Genomic DNA, 23,886 nt, shown 5'->3' on the forward strand with positions numbered 1-23,886 from the left:
AACAATCCTTCAGCACCCACCTTTCCCTGCACAACAATCCTTCAGCACCCACCTTTCCCTGCACAACAATCCTTCAGATGTTACGCTTGTTGCTGACAAAATGGTACAAAAATAATGAAAATATAAATTATGCAATTGGCAAGTGATGATGTAGATGGCAATGGTGGTGGACACTAGTGTGAATGGTTGTGGTGGCATACTGGTGATATTTGCCATGGCACTAGTGGCAGCTCAGTCAGTCAACACCGCACACAGCCTGACAATTAGAAATGTGTCATTTAATTTGGAAACAATTGATTAAAGCAGCGGTGCACAAAGTGGGGGGGTGGGGGGCGCGAGACTGGCTGCGGGGGGGCGTGGGGTTTACAGAGGCCCCGCCCGCTTCCCGGGGGCACTTAAATTAAGTGCCTGGTGAGCTGCAGGGCCTCTGAAAACCTGACTTACCTTGGCGCCGGCGGCTTCTTAGACACGTCGCCATGGCAACGCGGCGTCAAATGGTGCCGTGAGGTCATGTGACGTCACGTTGCTATGGCAACGTGATGTCATGATGCTGGAGCCGAGGTAAGGGGGGTGGGGGCGCGGAGAGAGGGGAACCGCCGGCAGGGAGCGCAGGGAAAAAAAGTTTGCGCCCCCCCCCGGATTAAAGAATAAAATAATTGTACATAATCTGTACTCTGCGATTTAAATCGGCTTCCTCCTCAGGAGCTGGTGACACGGAGACCGGCACAACAATCTGAACACTCGTTCAGATAACACGCTGGCTGACAGACAGCTGAGGCATTCGGATGCCACGCGTGCCACCCCATGCCACCTCAGAGTGGGCAGCAAAGTAAGTTATGTCATTGATGTATGCCTCCACCATATTAGCCATGCTTGCTCTACTATCAGGGGCACCTCTATGCCTATTATTCCCCAGTAATGGTTCTGCTTTTTTAGCGGTCACTGATTTATATGAGTGAGTGTCGGTCTCCCCCTGCCTGTGGCAAGTCTGACTATAGCACTTCACTTTTCTCCTCTGCCTTTCCTCCTCAATCAACACTTGCCCGCTAAAACAGGGGTGCGCAAACTTTTCCCCCAGCGCACCCCTGTCTGCTCTACTCACCGGCTCGCGCCCCTCTCCTTCCTTGTCTTCGGCGTCAAATGATGTCTGGGGGTCGCCGAAGACAAGGTAGGAGACATTGCAGACGCCTCACGCGATCCCCCGGCATTTAATTGAAATGCTGTGGGGAAGAGCGCAGAGCCTCTGCAACCGCCACACCCCCCCTGAAAAATCTTGTGCTCCCCCCCCCACTTTGCACACCCCTGCGCTAGACTTTAGTTTATCCCTGCACTGTGACACGGTGTTATTCTCCCTAGGCACAACATAGTTTATTTTCTCCTTAAAAGGAAGATATAGAAGATATCCTTCCTTACTTTTCACAGATACTACACAGGGATCATTTCTCAGACAGTTGAGGGTGGCATCCACCAGCTTCAAAAATTCAGCATTACCATTAATCACACACTCATGCTACATGCAAACAAGGGTCCAATATAGTAGGATTATAAGTGGAATGTCTTGGCTGTCAGCAATGTCACTGCTGACCAGAACTGCAGACTCCTCACATGGGTCAACAGCTTGTAGAGCTGCTCAAGCATGTACAGGGTTGAATTTCATTGAGTGGGTACCTCTGCTTTGAGCTTGTGGTGTGGCAGGTTGCTAGACTGCTACAGGCTAGAAAAGGGAATTATGAGCTCTGTAAAAGCATCTAAAACAGGCACAGATTCTTCGAGATGCTGATAATATTTCCTGCACTTCTTCACACTGGTCTAAGACACCGTTAACGATCAAGTTGAGTACATGAGAAAAGCAGGGAACATTAATCAGGTTGCCCTGATGTAATGCTGCCACCAAGTTGCTTCTATTATCCTTGCCAAACCTCCAGACCTCTATTAGAAGCCACTGCTCAATAACCCCCTCTAAATTTCAAAAGAACAGGTCACTTTATGGGCCATCTGATTAAAACCCTACATACATAGAGTAGTATGCCATCATTAAGTACTACTACTAACTCTCTGAATCTCAGCGTGACTACCATCTCCAACACACCATTCCCTTTCGCAAGAGGGAGGGAAGCTCACCTAGTGCGCGGTAACCACCATGTAGACCCCTCCGTCATGTCCATGTCTGTTGTGAGGTGCACCACCAAGAGCCTGGTCTACTACTCAACAACCTTAGTACATGTGTGGAACAGCCTTGGCTGAAAAATATATTTTTTCAGCCATGCTCAGGGTATTTGAGGAGCTCCCTAAAGTGCTTCCCTTCTACAAAGCTAATGGACAGCATAACAACTACAAGCATTTTGGTAAATGTGCCATTTCAGCAAATGGGCCCGATTGTGTGAGCGATGATAAATTCGCACTATTGAAATCTTTGATAACAGTTGGTTGCAGAGACAAAAAGTGATTCATTACGTTTTTGGCTGCTCATGCCAGAGGTCCCCTGTGCTGCCCACTCCTAGCAGCAGCATGTGCTGGAGCCTCATCACTATTACAAGCGAGTACATCTTTGTGATGGGGACCTTCATCCACTACCACCAAACTCTCTGATCTACCAAATACAATTATTGTCAAAAAAAAGCAAGGTGCATCAGGTAAATAATCGTATAACTACAAATTGTGATCCAGGGGGGAAATCAAAAAGGTCCCCAAATATAGCGCTCTATGCAAATAATGAGAATTAGTAGGACTGTATCAGTCCATGAGATACATGATCTCTCAGGCAGTATTAATAACCTAATGATCAGCTCTACTCAAGAACTCGTCCAATAGGCCGCAAAAATAATAAAATGTTATTACATCCACAAAATATACAAGGTGAATAATATTTACCGTGAATATTTAAAATCCCTGTGGCGGTGCGGTGACTAGGTAGTGTACTAAAACAAACTATGGGTTATAGTTAGGCATTCACTGTCCCATAATTCCACATAGTCAAGTACCTTAAAATAATTCCTAGTTAACATAATAGTTGGCTCCTACCTTAAAATGTTGCTCCTGCTAATGTGTACCAATCCAGAAATGGTTTACACCCCCTGTCCTGCCAGCAGAAAGCAGCTGTATTTTACCACTAAATATACCCTAGTATATTTTCTTCCGATTTCCTTAATCCATAACAATAAATCAAATTAGGGTAGGCCACCCGACTTCTATAAAAGAAATAATCAGCCATAAAAAAAATTACTTAAAAAAGTAGGTTATACTGTACATACTAAGAGCAGAAAACTCTCTCTCTCGCCTGGATCTGAAACCTACACTAAACAAACAGAGGTCTATGTTTTAAGGCTGAATTGGAGCAACTCTCGGGTAAAAAACTGCAAATGTGTAGCAAATAAAAATACCACTTGTGAGCACATTCACATGTCTCAGACAGGTCTGCGACCTGCTTTTCCCCATTACCTCCTAGCCTACAACGCTTCCCCTGCAGCCAGGGATTCTGGGTAATGACATGCAAATGAGCACATTGCGTCACTTTTTGCTTCTTATCAATTTTAACACGGACCTGTATAAGCTTATGCCCGCCACATTGCATCGCCTTTTCAGCACAGCATGGGTTAAAGAAGTACATAGCCAGTAAACCTCCTTACAGACAGCTATTTCGACCTTTTGGGTCTCCGTGTGAGGCTGGTTATATTCGTTATACGTTTTTGTTTTTTTTTTAAGTTACAATTTCTCTTAATAAATCTTTTTTTTTAATTTTTTTTAAGAGACTACATTTTGTAATTCCCACTTTAAAGGGGCTTATTCTACATCAGCCATAGGGGCGATCAGGCTGTCTTTGACTGAAATTCCCCACTGAAGTCTCACAGCAGAACACTACGATCGGCAGCTTAGATAATTGCATTGCCATAAAGGCAAACAACAGCTGCATTTATTTAAAACAAACAAAAAAAAATGCTCCTTTAATTACAGGCCACATGCATTTTCTTGACAGGTGGCATTGGTTTGATATCATGGCGCAGATTACATTTTAATATTTATTTTTGAAACTTCCCGGTGCTCTTGCATTTATGGAATGATTCACACTTCCACTGAAAACGGATTTTATTACTACTTAAAATCGTACTGATCTGATGTATTTTATGATCTTCAATGGCTTTTATTATCCCTACAAAGTAAAAATGCACCTGTCAAATGTAAATCATTAAAAAAAAAAGGAAGGGGAGCCACAAGTCGTTAGTCTTTATTTGCACAAGACTGCCGTAAACCAGAGAGGGAAAGGGAATGGATGTGAATGTATGCTCCTCTTATCATATGCTCTACTTTCATGCATTGGCTGCACAGAGCCCACAGGCTCCCTCCTAGCTTTTCTCTCACTAATAAATTACACAAGACAAAGCTGCCAACAAATACTCAGTTTCTCTTTTATTCTCTCCTGCGCAACCTCAAAATTCAAGATCTCACATGTACTGTACCATGCGTGGTGCTTTCAGTCATCAGCTCTACTGATCTCTCCATGGGGGTTATTCATTAAAGTGCCATCGTACCGATCCACCACTACCACACAGAAACTTCCATTGTAGTCAATGTGAGTTTGTGTGGCAGTGCCGGAGCAGCATTATTGTACTTTGGCATGAAAGGCACCACTGTGAGTGGAATCGGAAATTGGGGTTGCAACCATTTTGCCCCGATCATGTCGGTGCCGGCGTGTGGCCACTGTGCCGTCTCAGCTGAAACCTCAGCCGTGTCGCCAATAAGGCAAGTTAATTTAAGGGGTTTTAGCGGTTATGGGCTTAAGGATAGGGGTTTTAGGGTAAGGGGTTAGGTTTTTAGGGTAGGGTATTAGGGTAAGGGCTATGGGTAAGGGGTTAAGGTTTTTAGCGTAGGGGGTAGCCTTAGTATTGGGTGGTTAAGATTAGGTTTTTTTTAGAGTAAGGGGCTTACCTAGTGGTGAAACGGCCGGCAGAGAGATGTCCCTACAGCAAGGAAAGTTACGGCTAAACGGCCACGACCACCTGTCCTAAGCAGCCTGTGAACATGTGACTTGTATATGTTAAAAAGGTTACATATATAGTAGACTACCTGATATACCCGGCGTTGCCCGGGCGTGGAAGGGCAGGGGGCATGGAGTGGAAGGGCGGTGGGGGGGGGCCAAGGGGCGTCGAAGGGTGGGGAGGGCAAAGGGCAGGGGGGCAAAGGGCAGGGAGGGCAAAGGGCAGGGGGAGGGAGGGCAGGGGGCAAAGGGCAGGGAGGGCAGGGGGCAAAGGGCAGGGGGGCAGGGGGCAGGGAGGGAAGGGGGGGCAGGGAGGGTAGGGGGGGTAGGGGAGGCAGGGAGGGTAGGGGGGACAGGGAGGGGGCAAAGGGCAGGGGGAGTCAGGGACGCGTTTAATAACCCATTCCTCTGCGTTTACTGACCTTGCACACGGCCGCGCTCCTCTTCCTCTGGGTACCGGCCGCCCTCCTCCTCCACCTCGGGCTCCTCCGCGGAGAGACTGAGACGCTCCGGTGAGGAGGTGCTGCGCCTTTCGCGGGGAGAGGCGGAGACAGCCGGAGGAGCGCCCTCTGGGACGGGGAGCGGCCTGTGTGAGGGGAGAGCCGCAGAGAGCGTGCTCTGTGTGTGTGGGGGGGGAATAAGCGGGGCAGGGGGTGAGCGGGGGGTGTGCAGGGGGGAGAGCGGGGGGGGAGAGGGGGGTGAGCGGGCGGGGGGGGGGAGAGGGGGGTGAGCGGGCGGGGGGGGGAGAGCGGGTGGGGGGGTGAGGGAGAGCGCCGGGTGAGGGAGTGGCCTATGGGTGATGAGCCGTGGGGAGCGCTCTCGGGGATGGTCAGCTGGGGGAGCGGCCTATGTGAGGGAAGAGCCGCAGAGAGCATGGGGGAGGGGGGAGGTGGGGGGGTGGTGTGTGTGTCTCTCCGTCTCTGCTTTGGCCTGTCACTCCGCCTCAGGCCAATGAGAGGTGTGCGGGGGCGGGCGGGCCAAGGGAGCAATCTCATTGGCCTGGCCCAAGGTCCAATGGGATTGCCGCTAGGGACACAGGGAGGGACACAGGGAGACACATACAGACACGGAAACATATGACGCTTTCAGAAATATATAGTAAGATTAAGTTGAAAAAAGACATGCATCCATCAAGTTCAACCTATGCTAAATTTATACGACCAATACTTTATCCTATATCTGTACTTACAGTATATTGATCCAGAGGAAGGCAAACAAAAAAACCCCAATTAAATATCATTCAATGATATCTCATAAGGGGAAAAATAAATGAATTCCTGACTCCAAGAATTGGCAATCGGATTATCCCTGGATCAACATCCTTCCCATGTTTACTTATTTGGTATATCCCTGTATACCTTTTCTTTCTAAAAAAGATGTCCAACCTTTTTTAAACAAATCTATTGTATCTGCCATCACAGTCTCCATGGGTAATGAATTCCACATTTTAACTGCCCTTACTGTAAAGCAGGACTGCACAACTCCAGTACTCGAGGGCCGCAAACAGGCCAGGTTTTCAGGGTATCCCTACTTCAGGACAGCTGGAACAATTAGTGGCTCAGTATGACTGAGCAAGTAATTGAGCCAGCTGTGCTGAAGTAGGGATATCCTGAAAACCTGGCTTGTTTGCGGCCCTCGAGGACTGGAGTTGTGCAGGCCTGCTGTACAGAAACCTTTCCTTTGTTGCTGGTGAAATCTCTTTTCCTCCAAACGTAAGGGATGACCCTGTGTCCTTTGTACTGCCCCTGGGATGAATAGTTCTGTTGAAAGCTCCTTGTACTGTCCCCGAATAGATTTGTATATAGTTATCATATCCCCTCTTAGATTTATTTACATTAGAAAAGAGGCATCTAATTTAGCTAGCCTCTCCTCATAAGTTAGATTGTCCATCCTCTTTATTAATTTGGTGGCTCTTCTCTGCATTCTCTCTAGTTCCATAATGTCTTTTCTAAGAAGTGGTACCCAAAATAGTACTCCATATTCAAGGTGTGGTTTTACTAATGATTTATAAAGGGGCATCATTATGTTTACTTCCCTTCCATCCATTGCCCGTTTAATGCAAAATAAGATCTTGTTTGCCTTTGCAGCTACTGCATGACGTTGGGCGCGATTGCTAAGCCTGCTGTCTCCAAGCACTCCTAAATCCTTCTCCATCAAGGATTCCCCTAATTTATCCCCATTTCATTTGTAAGTCGACTGTTTATTCTTGTTTCCCAAATGCATAACCTTACATTTATCTGTATTAAACCACATCTGCCATTTACCTGACCAAGTTTACAGTCTCTCCAAGTCCTTCTGGAAATAAATTACATCCTGCTCCGATTCTGCTACCTTACACAATTTAGTATCACCAGCAAAGATGGAGACTTTGCTCTCTATGCCAACCTCAAGGTCATTAATAAACAAGTTAAAAAGCAGGGGTCTCAGTACCGATCCCTGAGGTACTCCACTCACGACTTTAGCCCAACCTGAAAAAGTTCCATTTATGACAACCCTCTGTTGTCTGTCCTTTAACCAGTTTTCAATCCAGGTGCATATATTATTACTGAGTCCAATTTTCTTTATTTTGTACACCAACCTCTTGTGTGAAACCGTATCAAAAGCCTTTGCAAAATCTAAGTAGACCACATCAACTGCATTACCCTGGTCTAAATTCCTACTTACCTCCTCAAAGAAACAAATAAGGTTAGTTTGGCAAGATCTATCCTTCATAAATCCATTACCATACTATTACTAATAATTTTGTTTTCCATGAGGTATTCATGAATATTATCCTGTATTAAACCTTCAAGTAGATTCCCCACTATTGAAGTCAGGCTTACAGGTCTGTAATTCCCCGGTTGTGATCTAGCTCCCTTTTTAAATATAGGCACCACATCTGCGTTACGCCAATCTTGTGGTACTGAGCCTTTGGAAATGGAGTTTTGAATATTAAATGTAATGGTTTGGCTATTACTGAACTTAACTCCTTGAGAACTCTTAGATGTATGCCATCGGGGCCAGGTGCCTTATTTACTTTAATTTTATCAATACGCCTATGAACTTCTTTCTCTGTTAACCAATTGTTCGTTAATATATAAAGATTGTGGCTTCCTCCTGCGGCACTACTATTGAAATTGATTCTTGGCTGGTAAACACAGAGGCAAATAATTTGTTTAGTACCTCTGCTTTTTCCTGATCTCCAATAATCTGCCTGTCCATCTAGCTGACTCGCTTATCTCCCAGACGGGTGCCTAAAATTAGTAATATCTCCCCTCAATCCGTCACATAATACCTTAATTAGCTGCCACCACCAAAAATAGTTTCAAGCTTTACTTGCAGAGTTTGGGGCCAGTTTACCAATAAAAAATATGTAATTAACACAAAAACCTATTGTTGCAAAATAGGTCTGAAAAGTGTGCAAAGTTCAATTAGGGCCCAAAAAGACAATACTTATTCAATCTAAAATGTAAAATACAAAAATAGTACTGTGCTGTGCTTAGTAACAGAAAATAATGTTACTATAAACAGTATAATATACAGGCAGTTTCATAAAAAATAATGGGATAAAAAACACACACATTTCTAACATACATTACCACATACTGTATTAGGCTTCTCACAGGGTCTCGGGTGGAAATATGAGAATTCACGTGTCATGGCGTTAACACTCCCTTTGTTAAATTATAAATCTATATCCCATATCTGTCACAAAGATGAGCCCCACCTTTTGTGGGTGTGTCCTTAATGCCCCTCATCCATCTCCTTTGACATTTATGACGGCAAACATGGTTTTAGACTTAGAAAGTCATGGATTATTGAAACTCTGAAATATTCTTTCTATAGCCCCTAGAATGATGGGACCTGTATCAATGTGTACATTTACATACTTACCTTGATAGACCTAGTTCCATCTTTGATGTAAAAATGGATGTTTTACATATGCAGTCAACTAGTCCAGCATCTTTGGACTCAATTGAAACAGCTGAGGGTGCTGATATATATATATATATATATTTTTATCTTTGTGTATATCAGATCCAAGATATCTTTTCTTTTTAGTAAAGACCTGGAGACTGAATGGTGATCCTTTTATCACATTTCCCTGCTACCAAAAAGGGGTGGGGGGTGGGGGAAGGTTCAGCAATATATAGTCCCCTTTGAAGATGACACCCAGGGCCTCTGGTAATGTAGATCTGCGTACGGTCACCAGAAATCAGTAATATAAACATATAATGTTAGTGGGCATTCAATGACAAACCTGGGTTAAGCTCTGGTTGACAATTTACTATAAATAGCTGTGTTTGGGTTATGGCTTAATCACCCCACAATCCCAGATCAGAACGCTCAGAGATAACCGTTCCTGGTGGGGGTTATCTGAACACTTGCTTTACTGACCAATAAATATCTAGACCAGGTTGACTTGATTATTAAAATACTGAATATTTTAATGGTATTATCATGAAATACTTGAATGAATAACCCTACCCCACCAATGCCATCAAATATCAGCTAGCTCTAATTACGTATTTGTCTGTAGGTTATAAAAAATAAATACAAAATAAACCTTACACGTGCTAACCTGTCATATTCGACTTTAAGAATGCTAAATATTTTCTTCACAAAAATATATCAAAAAAATAAACTGGTAGAAGGGCCACAGTGTATGAAGCTCATTAGTCCTTGCATAGAAATAAAGTAATTACATCTCCAGTCTGACCACCATTATAAATTCAGAAGAATGTATTGGGAGTATTGTATTACTAAAGGAAGCCTAATTTTCCAAGATCACTTCCCATAATCCAGTGCAAACCCCAACCTTCTTATTTACACGGTAAACTGCGGACAGGAACAGAATATCTCCCTCTCCTGGGACAGAATATCTCCCTCTCCTGGGACAGAATATCTCCCTCTCCTGGGACAGAATATCTCCCTCTCCTGGGACAGAATATCTCCCTCTCCTGGGACAGAATATCTCCCTCTCCTGGGCTGGTCAGAGGATTACTGCAGAATCGAACTATAAAAACTATTGAAAAAAGAGCCACATTTTCATTAAGTTTTGTTCAGTGGAGGCTGAGCCCTACCATACCGTATATTACACTTGGTAGCTCCACATATATATTTTTTATGCATGCAAAAGAAATTGACCATCGCGTACTCCAGAAATAAGTCGGGTAAACTGCATGTAAATATAGATATTCTCCTTTTTTAGGCAACTGCAAAGCATTCTTTTAACAAACATTGGCAGTTGAAAAGGCAACTTAAAAAAGGAGGAAACAATGGGCATAAAACCACTCGGTATAATTACTATTGATCTGACAGGCAGTATTAAATCTGACAGAGGGGCATAACTTCGGAAATGTTATGCCATTGTTCCAAGACATAGTATTATCGGTATCTTCCACATGCTTCAAATCATTCTCCCCAATGCCTCCATCCCCTGCTTCCTTTTTATATGCCTTGGTGTTTTTTGTTCCTGGTGCAGTATACGGTTACTTCCATAAATAAGTTAAACTTCAGTGATTTCCGTTCATTTGAACAACATTTATTCAAGCTATTTGGGCATATCTATTATGCTCTCATTGCCAACTAGCACTAACATGCTGATTTAATTTAGGTTTTAGACAACAATCTTGGTTTAAGATGGTAAGACTGCAACTTAATTGAAGGGCTTCCACAAGTGTTCTTCTGGTTTTCTAAACAAGGAACATCACTTAGGCTAAGTCCCCGTTAGCGCTGAGCGTGCGGCGGGGACTTATATCGATATATGTAAGTCCCCGCTCACGCGGTATGCGCGGCGCTTGTGCACGGGCACACACGCTCACCCGCGCTCAGGTAAACAAAAAAACTATTCTTACCCGCACGCTCAACTACCCGCAATGCACCTACCCCTCCGCGTGTACAAGCAGGACACCCGGCGCTCATACTTGGAGCGCTCTCCAAGCATGAGCGCGCTCAGCGCCAGCAGGGACTCAGCCTTAAGCTATACATTATGCACGCTCTCAATGCTTGTGTCCTTGTCCGTTAGATGTGCTTCACTTGAGCTTCTGTTGACAGAAGGCTTGTAAACAAGTTAAAGAAGAAGGTTTCTGTGGTTCCCTTTTTTTAATTGAAACGTTACACACTTAAAGAATGGATAGGAACCAAGCATGGATGGTGTGTTAAACAGATGTTGGGCAACGGGAGAAAAATTACACCATTTTGGCCACTTAAATAAAAACAAAATGCTGTCAACAGATGTACTGCACTTGTTTTAGGTGTATTTTAAATTCTAGTTCCAGTGCTTCTGACAATTTAATGGATTAACATGTGTCAACAATAAAAATGACACAAATAAAAGTTTAAAACCGAATGATTGTGGTACGATAGTAAATAAAACAAAAAAGTCTATTTAGTGAAAACACCACTTTCAGCCTGATCCATGCGAAACATGTGTGCACTTGTAACAAATACAACGGGTTGAAACCAAACAGATAAATGTACAACAGCATGCTGACTTGTATGAGCAACAATCACTAAGTTAAGGCAAATGAGTCCATGATATTAATTCAAACGGAATGTAAACGTAATAAAAAAAGTTACCTTTCCTTGTCCACACAGACTTGAACAGGATAGGACTGATTACTTTTATTTCCAGTACCCAACTGGCCATAGGAGTTCGCTCCCCAAGCATACATCCCACCTTCATCTGTTAATGCCAATGTATGTGCGTAGCCACACACAACCTGGAAATTATTGGTGTTGGGGAACAAAAAAAAAAATCCCTGAATTGCAGTTTATGTTTTAGTACATCACTCAACTTCATCCTCCTACGACAATTGAATATAGATATAACAACTAAAGAAGCCAACAAGATGCTTTTGCCCTTTGAATAGATTTTTGCGTCATAGGGGCCTATTCTATAAGCCTCGATAACCCACTTATCAAAGCCTTTTCGGCTAAAAAGCCTACTGCTATTCTGTAAGCCCCGATAAGTGAGTGATAAAAGCATAAATTGCCAATTTTTTTAGCTGTCAAAAAAAAAAAAACCCCCGCAGATTGAGCGGCGATAAGCCAATTATCGGCAGGTTCTGAAACTCTTGCAATTCTAATAGCCTTGATTAGCTTATTGAGGCTAATCGCGGCTCTAGAATGGCTGGGGAGAACCTGCTTAGAAGGCGGCGAGAGAGGACTTAGGGGGAAAAAAATGCTTTTTTCCTGCATCGGATTGATGCCGGGAGTCTCCGGAGCTGATACCCATTAATATCAGCACCGGAGACCCCTGGCAGGAATCCCATGCAATAAAAATGCATTTATAGGCAACTTCATTAACTTAGCGGCTAACCGCAAAGGCAATGAAGGGGTTAATCACCAGTGCCATGTTTAATTGTGGGTAGCGGGGGTGGGTGAAGGTGGTATTTGGCCCTTGGTGGGCGTTTAGGCCTTGGAGGGGTTGCGGGTCGAGTTAACCCCTTCATGATCTTAGCTGTTAATACTTAGGTAGGCCTAAACATCCATCCTAGGGGCTACTACCCCCTTCACCCAATTCCTCATCCCACAATAAACAACATACACAGAACAACCCTACTACCCACCTCCTCTACCCCCAACATCCCCCCACAATACATACAGTACATTAATGGTCAAAATTACTATTACCCAGATATGGATAATAGCTAATTTGCCCATTATAAAATCAAACATTAGCCAGCCAGCAAAAAGTAAATTAAAAAAACGTTCTACTTACCCCTGCCATCATGAAGGGTGTCCTCATCAGCATACTGCAGGTCCATGTCCTCCGTAGACAGCAAGAGTACATTAAAAAAACTACAATATACTGGCCCCTAACCCCTTAAATTGCCATAGCGATTAATTAAGGGGTTAACCCGTGCTACCCACCCGGGGCGGACTAACCACCCGTCCCCACTATACCCACCCTGTACCCATTGATTGGCAAAGTGGTATAGCATACCCATATAATATGGGCATGATAAGCCACTATAGCAGTCAATGGTTAACATAATAAAAACCATTAAGATCAAAAATACACAATAATAAAATAAATACACAAGCACCTATACACCCCAACAATAAAAGAATTAAAAAGCCTAACAGTACACATGAATAACATTTATCTATCACCAAAACAGCAAAACAATAAAAATTATGTTATTTCAAAACATAAGAATTAAATTAAATAAACACCTATCCAACCATTTCAATAAATAAAACCACTAGCCAACAAATCAATTCAATAAATAAAAGCACTAGCCAACCAATTAATTCAATAAATAAAAGCACTAGCAAACAAAACAATTCATTATTTTTAAAACGCTTACCAATCCTAAAATGTACTAAAAACAAGTCCGCCAAATTAAAAACAATTTTATCAAAACAATAAACAGAAATCGAAAAAATATCAATTCAAAACAAGCATTTGCCAAAAAATGCATTGGCTGTCACTGTATGTATCTGTACCCAAGGGGCACAGATTAATACATTATCAGTCAATGGGCAATCACAAACATAAAAATAAATAAATACAATGAAAAAACCCTCCGAATCCCGGCATATCTGGAAGCTCTCGACCCGCGAAGTCATCACCGGCAATCCATCTCCATTCTCCTTAAAGATCAGCACCAGGTACCAAAATCTTCTTTCTTTTATCTTCTCTCACTGTCTTCTATCTTCTTCTGTAATTATTTTCTTCTTTTACTCCATCTATCTTCTTTCAATTCAATAGAGCCCAATGGTAAATCCACAACGGAAGTTGTCTTGTCGTCTTCTTGAGCTTAAATGAGACGGAACCGGCCTTATATAGGACCTGTGACGTCACATTTTAGGGTCAGATGGTACAGCTCCAATCCAATTGGGCGCTGTACCATGTGCACGCCTCTTTTAAAAAAAATTTTTTTTAAAGGATGTGACGTACATCACATCCTTAAAACCACATGTCTCATATCACATGGTATTTACATCCAATGGGATTGAAGACAATCCTATTGGTTCATGTACCATGTTAAATTAGTTGAAAGGATGTGACATCATCCCTTAAAGCTCACAAAGACAACGATACAACTTCCTTTGTGGATTTACCATGGGGATCTAATGGATTGAAAGAAAGGAGATGGAGGAAAAGAAGAAAATAATTACAGATGAAGATAGAAGACGGTGAGAGAAGATAAAAGAAATAAGATTTTGGTACCTGATGCTGATCTTCAAGGAGGATGGAGATGGATTGCGGGTGATGATGTCCGGGTCGAGAGCTTCCAGATACGCCGGATTCGGAGGGTGAAGACTTCTAAAGGTAAGATAAATATTGCATCTATGTAATTGTATTTTTTCAGGTTTTTTTTCATTTTATTTATTTATTTTTATGTTTGTGATTGTCCATTGACTGATACAGGCATACCCCGGTTTAAGGACACTCACTTTAAGTACACTCGCGAGTAAGGACATATTTTCAATTGCCCCATACCCCTTTGTCCGTACGCTTGCTTCACGAGTACGGACACTTATTCTGCCCTACAGACCACAGTAGTAGTGACGCGCTGATTCCCCTCGCCCAATAGGCAAACGGCAGCTCTCGTGTGCGCCTATCAGCATATCCTGAACAGCAATACCGGCTCCCTACCTGTACTGATGCATTGATAAGTGGGAAAAAGGTAGTGCTTCACTTTAAGTACATTTCCGCTTTACATACATGCTCCGCTCCCATTGCGTACGTTAATGCGGGGTATGCCTATAATGTATGTGCCCAGGGTACAGATAAATACAGTGACAGCCAATGCATTTTTTAGCAAATTCTTGTTTTGAATTGATTGTTATTTTTTCGATTTCTGTGTATTGTTTAGATAAAATTGTTTTGAATTTGTCTGACTTGTTTTTAGTACATTTTAGGATTGGTTAGGGTTTTTAATTAATTAATTGTTTTGATGAGTGCTTTTATTTATTGAATTGATTGGTTGGCTAGTGGTTTTATTTATTGAAGTGGTTAGATAGGGGTTTATTTAATTTAATTCTTATGCTTTGAAATAATGTCATATTATGTGATAAAATCTATAACGTGTTTTAGTTATACATGCTATTTGACATATGGTCTTCTCTAATATTTAGTTATTCACCCATGGTTGCTCTGATCAGAAGGTGAATGTACCTGTTCCACACGAATACCTTGTAGAGCAGCTATTCTACATGGTGTTGGCTGGTTGCCACTGCTGCCTAATCCCAGTTGTCCATTTCCATTGTAACCCCACGCATACACCTTCACAAATAGAAAAGACAATGCAATAAATATTCACCATGAAGAAGTCCTTACGAATAGCTAGTGCGATTTATAATATTTTAATCAGCATGTAGGCCCGTACTCAAAAGCAACAGTAGTGAAGAAAAAGGGCAGTATTAATGTAAAGTAGCCACCCAAAAATATACACGGGTTTAGTAAAAATAAGTTTAGTAACGCCTCCAATCTTGTTTAACCAGCAGCATACTCCACACACAGCCCTCGTCACCCATGTTTGTGGCACCAGCCAAAGCCCAGTGACAAAGTATAACCAGCAGAAAAGTACACCTTACTTGCGTTGTAATGACAAGAGAATAGCAGTAAGTATTGGGAGCAAACAACTATGGATCCTATTTAACATAAAATGTAGAGGTCTTCCCAGTGCTGGAGAAGAGTTCAGCTTCATTCAAATGAATGAGACTAAAATCTTCTCCAGCACTGGGAAGCGGTTTCACAGCACATGGACTAAAAGGCCTAGAACTGCAAATTTCATGCTTTTTGGTCTAATGGATCTTACCTTTAGCCTTAACCCAGGGCGGCTTTCACAATGAATCCAAAATTAAATCTTTTATTTGCAGTTTGGGGTTAAAATTATTTATATACATAAAACCTACAAATGCATTGAGCAGGTTTAAAAATGCATCTCAAAAACAGAACAATATAATACAAAGCAAATTCTAAATATAGTTAGTCCCCAAACCACTGTAAAAGCCTAATACAGTATTTGCACAGGCGCTGAAAAACTGGCAACCTTATTTTACAGCAGCTAAATATTTATATTCCCCAGCCCCATTTACCCTATATTCATAAAATGAAGGGCGGAAATGAAGAAACCCAAAACGCAAACCCCCAAAAATGCACAACTTACCTCTCCATTGTCCACTACTGCCATGGAGCACATCTGTCCACAAGCAATGCTAACCACGACCTTATTTTGTAAACAACTGGTTACTTTCCTGGGTATTGGTTGATTGGCAGTGGAGCCTGAACCAACCTGTCCGGAATTGTTGTAACCCCAAGCATACAACTGCCAAATAAAAAAACAGATTGATTACACAGAATACAATCCATTGTGCTTCTCTTAAACACCCAAGATGTCATCCTGTAAATGGTTGTTGTGACTGCGTAATATAACAAACCCTTTAATGAAATAACTGCAACTAATCCTTTTGAGAACATACAGTATGCAATCTACTTCATGGGAAATAACAATTTGGGTGCCCCATGACATTGAGGCAATGTCATTTTGAGTGGGACCTTGGTGGCCTTATGATATTGCCCCAGTCTTGGCTCATTTTCTAAAGGGGATTGCGACTTCAGTTCACTTCAGCCGAGATCACAATTGGATTTCCTCTTCCGAAGTCAGGGGGAGACCAGGGCCATCTGATCACTATACTACCTTCTGGCACACAACGAGTTAATAGAACCTGCATATTGATGCAAAGGCAATCTTTCTCAATTCAGTGCGTCCCCCCAAATAGCTTAAATCAGCGAGAAAGTGCTTATAATAATGCTATAATGTTAGGGATGAGAAGGAAATAATATTCTTACCTCTCCATCGGCTGTTGATACCATTGAATGGTGTGAACCACAAGCCACATTAACAACCTTCTTGTTTACCAAGTTAGTGGAGACTTGGCAAGGAGTCAATGCTTGGTTGGTTGACCCATTGCCTAACTGGCTGTAAGCATTGTGGCCCCAGCTATATACTTCCCCTTCTGTAGAAATATAAACGTTGCATCACGATTACCTTTAGCTGTTTATAATAGGACACTTCGCTAAAACGAAAAAACGTTGCTAGATTCACACAATAAATGTAGTTAGGTATTCTCCTAACCAGGATATCCTTGGTACTCTGCTCCTCTTTCTGTTTGCTACGCAACCTTCAGGAATTTATTGGTGTTTTACAAGTTCTGTATGTACCTTTTTCTTTTCCCCGCTCTCCCATGGCCCCGTGAAACTCCATAAATAGTATGCATATGTTGCATGTGTACAGATCAGGCCATCAGGGCTGCGTGATGGGCAGGACTCTAACGTGTGGCCAAACCTAACCCGTGAAGAGCCTTAGACTATCTGCTCCTGCTAATATCATTGCAGGAGCAGTACAGGAAGCAAAGTGCAATTTTTGTACACAAATGCACTTTGAAGTTACCAAATATTTATGTTACGAAATCTTTCAAAATGTTGAGGCCTGTAATAATGTAAGTATTTTTAACCCTTTGTAACCTCCAGTGTCGAAGATCTGCTTGGAGGAGTATTGGACGCTAAAGTGTCCAAGTAATGATAAACAACCCCAACAAATGATATATTTTTATGTCAGAGCCTGCATGTTGCATTAATACTACCTGTGGTTTATTGTTTTCAGGCTACACATTTCATAAATATTTCTCCAAATGTTGAGAAATAATGCAATTGGATGTAAAATTAACTAAAATAAATTAAATATGAACTTCTGTTTCTCTTATTTTATGTATCAACTATACACATATACCAGTATGTTCACCATCCCGTATGCTATACAAAACAGCTTAAAAACATTTGTAAATAAGATTATTTTTTTTTACCAGTATATACAAGTTACAAATAGGCATATATACAACTTGAAAAACCGTAAAATGCTTCCCAGAATTCAATATGTTATATTCAGCCAAAGGGGAATACCTTGGACTGCATTCAGTGAGATCTGGGGATTTTGAGGGTGGTGTAAACCACCAAGATTGCAAATATTTATTAAAGTGTGATAAAACTGGGGTGGGTGTGCGCGCTTTCAAGTGGATTTCTTAAATACATACCAGAAGTAACAATGACAATGTGTGGGCCGGTTCCATAACTTAGACCGACTATCCTCTTCCCACAGAGAGAGTCTAGACGTCTTGGTTCAATAATGCTTTGGGCATCTCCAGTTCCTAAACATCCGCTGCAGTTTGTACCCATCACAAATACCTGAGGGAAAATAATTATTGTAAAATAATATACAGAGTGTGTGTGAACACACACACACACACACACACTTTAAGTTATGGTGGGTGAAAGGCGACAGAAACCTCCACCGTTAGCATATAGCCAATAAAGAATATCACTTGTGAGCTTATTCACATATCTTACACAGGTCTGCACCCCTGCATTTCAACCATTATTGTATTGTATGTCTTTATTTATATAGCGCCATTAATGTACATAGCGCTTCACAGTAGTAATACACGTGATAATCAAATAAATAATAGATAATATAAATAACAGCTCATGTGAATAAGTGCATCAGACATAAAAGTAACATTAAGGAAAAGGAGTCCCTGCTCCGAGGAGCTTACAGTCTAATTGGTAGGTAGGGAGAACGTACAGAGACAGAAGGAGGGACTTCAGGTAAGTGCGTCTGCAGGGGGCCAAGCTATATGTATCATGTGTCCAGTATAATCTACAGTGCTATTCATATGCTTCTTTAAGCAAGTGTGTCTTAAAGGTGTCACCTAGCATACAGTGCTTCCACTGCAGCAAGGGAATCTGGGAAATTACATGCAAATGAGCACACAATGTGTCACCTTTTGCCTGAAATCCATTTACATGGAACCCATATAAGCAAATGCTCTGCTGTTCATAAAGCTTTTAAGTACAGCATGGGATTAGATGCAAAGCCAGTCAAACCACTCACAGACATGTTTCAACCTTAATGGGCATCATCAGTGTGAGGTTGGTTGTAATGGCTTTGCAATTTTCAAGGCTGGGTAGGTTTACCATCACATATTAAGTTATGGTGGGTGTAAAAGGCAACAAAAAACCTCCACCGTTAGCATATAGCCAATAAAGAATATCACTTGAGCACATTTACATGTCCTAGACAGGTCTGCAACCCTGCCTTTCAATCATTATCACCTCGCATACAGTGCTCCCACTGCAGCAAGGGATTCTAGTATTTTTGTCGCCTTTTTCACCCGCCAGAACTTAAAATATGTATGATAACGATGCATGGAACACACGTTAAAATCAACTGCTCTACAAGCAGATCACCAACACTGGGGATATCTTACTGTTTCAGAAACGCACCCTCAGAACAAAATATTAGATTATTACACTTTTCAAGCACATCTTCCTACTGTTACCAAATGGTCCCTGTCAGAGGCAGAGCCATCAATAATAAAACAAGAAGTGACAGTTAAACCCCATAAAGATGCACAGTGCTGAACTTGGAAGCCCACAGTAAAAAACCAGGAAGTCATTACGTTTTTTGATTTTTACATTTATTGCTATATTAAATGCAGAAATTTAGGACATTATATGAAAAGCAAAAAAAAAAAAAAATGTAGATTAACGTTTTTCTTAATTAGGGTGTAGTCTTTCTAGTACAAACTGATGCAGCGCCAGTCAAAATCTTCCTTCAATGCTATCATTTAAGATAATTACATAAATAAGCTTCTTTCAAAACGTTATAGAAAATATATTTATGTAGAAGGTTTTATGGCGACATGCTCCAACAGGATTGCACTAGTGGCATTTACCTCATCATCTTTTGTGATATATAAAACCTCGTTTCCAGAAGCAAACACACAGGCTTGCTGAATGAACTTCAGATCCTCTTGAGGGCAAAGAGCGAAGATTGGCCATTTCCCAACGTCTACCATCGTCAGTGAAGATGAGAAGCGGAGCTGCGCAATCTGAAAACATTGCAAAGATTTGATCTTAAAAAAGGTAAATATACCAAAAAGAGACCTTTACTAAGCAAATTACTTCAAGTTAATAATAAAATAAAAAATGTAAATAAAGTTTGAAACCATTGTATTTAATTATCATTATTTTTTAAGGTATCCAACACAGTCAGAATAGCTGGACTTCCAAGAAAAGACAGAGGTTAATAACATTAACACACTCTAACACACACACACTCACACACTAACACACACACTAACACACACTTCATTCCAGCTTTGGATAAAGATAGAACTTTACGTGTAGCAGATTAAACTACAATAGTCTACAGAGCTGCTTTAGAACCCTCACAGGTTTCCTTCTTCGAGTGCACGTGAACTACACACTATACTTGAACTTTCAACTACATACTTTAAGAAACAAACACTTCCAAAAAAAAAAAAGGAAACACGGCAGCAGAAATATTCGTCTGGATTCATGAAAAAAAGACCCCAGTGGAATGCAAAAGCACCTATAATAGTTAAAACAGGGCAAGGAGTCACGCCGTCTAGGAAGCAGCCCCACCAAAGAATAACAAATAAGATATGAATAACAATAGCTGGAAATATTTATGCAAATTCTTTACTTGTTGAATTGTTAATATTACAAATATAAAATAAGAAAAACTAAAAGCAAACAGTGCCTAGTACCACAATGTTGATGCGGTGATTTACAAATATCAGCTGTACGATTTCAGAAGGTGTTCTCATCGAGTATACCCAAAGGTATATAAATCTGTGCTGATGACACGTGGCAGATGGGAAGGTGTAGGGCTTTATTCTACATCTACCAAAGCAGCCATTAGGGCTGTTTTCAGCTGAAAATCCCCATGGAAGTCTATGAAGATTGTCGGACAAAAAAAAGCAGCACGAAGTCCGCTTAAGAAATAATGGCATTAGTATCAGTGCTCGTGTCTCTGCCTTGTGCTGATAACAGCCCGTATTCAACTTTGCAGCTTGTGTGCTACTGTACAGAAGTGTTCTTTGGTGGTTTGGGGTGTTCTGTAGGAAGGACAAATGCTGTGCAAAGATGAAGAATTTAATACACCCTATGACAGTAGGGGCAATGCGGCTATATAACAAAAAGGTTAAGCCCGGCCATTGCCCCTGTCTAGATGGATACTCAAGGGTTAACCCAGTATGCCTCTTAATAATGTGGTTTGTCATAGGTATTCAACTGCTTAGACTAGGATGATTGTATTTTCGGTCGTCTGTGTGCAGGGCTAATTTACCCCGCCAGCCTGCACACAAAGAGAGAGGGCCCTGATATCCAAAATGTGGGAGGTGAAGTGCTTCAGACATTGTTAGGAATTGTTTGGGGGGGGGGGTTGTTGACTCAGGTCTGGGGAACAAAGCCTCTCCTAGAGGATCCATGGTTCAGCCCAAACTCTGGAGGTGTCTATCTCTATAAGAGGTATCACAGGCTGACTATGGGAACTCTTGCTGGGTATGAACCCTGTAGGCATGATTTCCATTGGCCAGATCGAGTTTCCCACTCCTCTTAAAGCCCATCTGTGGGCTGTGCTAGAGGCATGGTCACCTCCCACATCCCAGATTGGCCCATCACAGGCAAGCCCTCGCTCGGTGATTGGTCCACATGCAGCATCTGTGCACTGATTGGTCAGTATAACGTCCTCCATGCTTTCCTATGGCGACAGGGAACCTATATAAAGTGCTGCCGACTTCAGCTCCAGAGACTATTCTGGTCGTAGCGGAGTAAGGGTCATCAGAGGTTGTGCCAGAGACACTAAAGTGAGGCTCGTAGTGGAAGCCAGCGGGCTATTTGAATGTGCTATAGCTCAAATAGCATCCCTGGACTACTGCGGTACCCAAAGCTGACGGAGAGTGGAAGTTGCCCTGGTAAACCATTGAAGATTTCCCCCCCCCATATTCCGTTCTTGGTGAGTATGTGCCAAACTGTGTGTAGTGTTGTACCCGTCGAGCTAGTTAGAAATAAACTTGTTTTATTTAACCTCTTGCACTGTCTGGTTTATACGATCCCCGGGGTGAAGTGTCCTGGTCTCCCGGGACACACCTCTTTTCAATCCCTTGCTGCAAGAAGAGTCAGCCATGCATTGTTTCCGACACACTATATACGCTTCTTAACTCCTCCCCAACTCCTCTTATTGATCACCCCTAAACAGCACGCTGACGCACACAAAAATAAAAAAAGTGCAAAAGTTATTTCTTGGCAGGATGAAAATGCCTCCTTTTGCGTCGATGTAGCTAAAAAAAAAACTCCCACAATGTAGACCTGTGTCTTCTTTTTAAAGAAGCTATACTATGTACTCCACTCTTAAAGACCTACCTGTGTTTTAAATATTATCCACAGAACTTGCAGGCCAGGATCAGCAAATACTGAAGTTCCAGTTTCCTGAGTCCAATAACCAGAAGAACGTATCCTCAGAGGCATGAATCTGTAAAAAGAAACAATAGTCTCTTGAGTTATACTGTATATGACTGCTTGGGAGCAGGAACATTTGATTCTCCAAGCTGTACCCATGAACTAACCCTATAAGATAAATGATATTTTTCCCCTTTGGAGGACTGTTTCACCTGGCAGAGGACAAAAAGCAAACCTGTTTAAGTAGTTACAGTATTTGTTCTTATGCGAATGTACGAATGTAATCTTGGAAGAGTGTAAATAGTTTACAGTTGCACTTCCTTTTTTGATTAATTAAAGAATATATATACGCCCCCTCCCCCCGAATAACTGTCATGTGCAACAGACTTTGCTTATTTCATTTTAGCCCCCTCCAGTAGAGGAGATAAATATATTAAACTATTCATTTGATAAATCTATATTAACAAATAAGACAGCCCACACCACATAGAATATAGAAAAAAATATTTATGATAAAGAAAAACATTATAAATATATATATATATATAAATATATATATATATATATATATATATATATATATATATAATCAATATACAAGATAAATGTCACAGAAAAAAAAAAGACCATGACAGTCACATCATCATAAACTTCTTGCAAGACAGAATTCTAAAGCAATCTCAATTCTGCTTTTTGCTCAGTAAAAATATAATTGTTAGGCTATTCAACTATTACTCAATTCCCACATATACCAGTCTACAAATGTACAAAAGTACTAGTTCCCGTGAACTAAGCCTATAAGATAAATGATATTTTTCCCCATTGAGGACTAGTTCAATCCTTTTATCTGGAATTATTACTTACATACGTTAATACAGATGGTTGAGCAATGTTGGACATTTTCATTGGGAGAGTTCCTCCAAATGGAATCAAACGTAACAAAACAAAAAAAAAAAAAACTACCCCGGAGAGAAACACTTTAGAATGATTGATAAAGAATTAACCTTTGGTTTTTAAACAAGCGAACAAAGGCCGTGCTGTAGTAGTGATAGAGAACAATACATTGGAGAGGCTATTTAACAATGGACTATGATTGAGCACTATTCTCCCCTTGAAAGAGAAAGTACAGTTCCCTTGCAAGGCGAGCATAGACGCCGTCTTGAGGAGTGCCCTAGACTCTAATCAAAACTGTATTTGATTTTCTTTGTGTACCATTTCCCATTACACCTGTATTTTATCATATGCCTGATGTCCATAAGAACTTCCCTTTTCCTTTTGTTGATAAGTATTTACAACCACTGATGTCCAACATTCCTACATATTTACGTAACACTACTGACTACTTAGGATAAATCTTGTATAATTATACATTTTTCTCCCATGTAAAAAGGACGTGTGTAGTTTATACATGTCCATCCCACACGAGGAAGGCCTTATGGCAGTGGATAGACTATTTGAGTCTATTGACAAGGATATGGCAATGCGATAGTTTGTCCTGGACCTCCTTAGATTTGTTTTAACAAAGAATTTTAAGAATTCTTATTTGTTTTTGTTTTTTACAGGTGCAAGGAACAGCAATGGGGGGCCAATATGGCCCAATGCTATTTGAATCTTTTTATGTTTGTCTTCCCTTTTGCAGAAGTTTTTTTTT

General features: G+C 41.4%; 1 protein-coding gene across 7 annotated transcripts in view; it reads right to left on the bottom strand.

The window, feature by feature from the left end:
- The window catches only part of LOC142489783 (RCC1 and BTB domain-containing protein 2-like), a 59,598-nt gene that overhangs the window by 17,838 nt on the left and 17,874 nt on the right, over window positions 1–23,886 (bottom strand). For 6 of the 7 annotated variants that reach the window (XR_012799940.1, XM_075591168.1, XM_075591167.1 and 3 more), the window contains 7 exons: window positions 22,200–22,308; window positions 19,706–19,861; window positions 18,005–18,155; window positions 16,764–16,930; window positions 16,081–16,239; window positions 15,087–15,194; window positions 11,534–11,676 (listed from right to left, as the gene is read on the bottom strand). Coding sequence is in view for 6 of the 7 variants with exons in the window: in XM_075591168.1 (XP_075447283.1) it covers window positions 11,534–11,676; window positions 15,087–15,194; window positions 16,081–16,239; window positions 16,764–16,930; window positions 18,005–18,155; window positions 19,706–19,861; window positions 22,200–22,304 (989 nt within the window). In the remaining variant the exon portion in view is untranslated. The remainder of the gene's footprint in view (window positions 1–11,533; window positions 11,677–15,086; window positions 15,195–16,080; window positions 16,240–16,763; window positions 16,931–18,004; window positions 18,156–19,705; window positions 19,862–22,199; window positions 22,309–23,886) is intronic. The other variant, XM_075591171.1, reaches the window with a different exon arrangement.

The sequence above is a fragment of the Ascaphus truei genome, chromosome 3, assembly GCF_040206685.1.
Source record: "Ascaphus truei isolate aAscTru1 chromosome 3, aAscTru1.hap1, whole genome shotgun sequence".
Taxonomy (NCBI): Eukaryota; Metazoa; Chordata; class Amphibia; order Anura; family Ascaphidae; genus Ascaphus; species Ascaphus truei.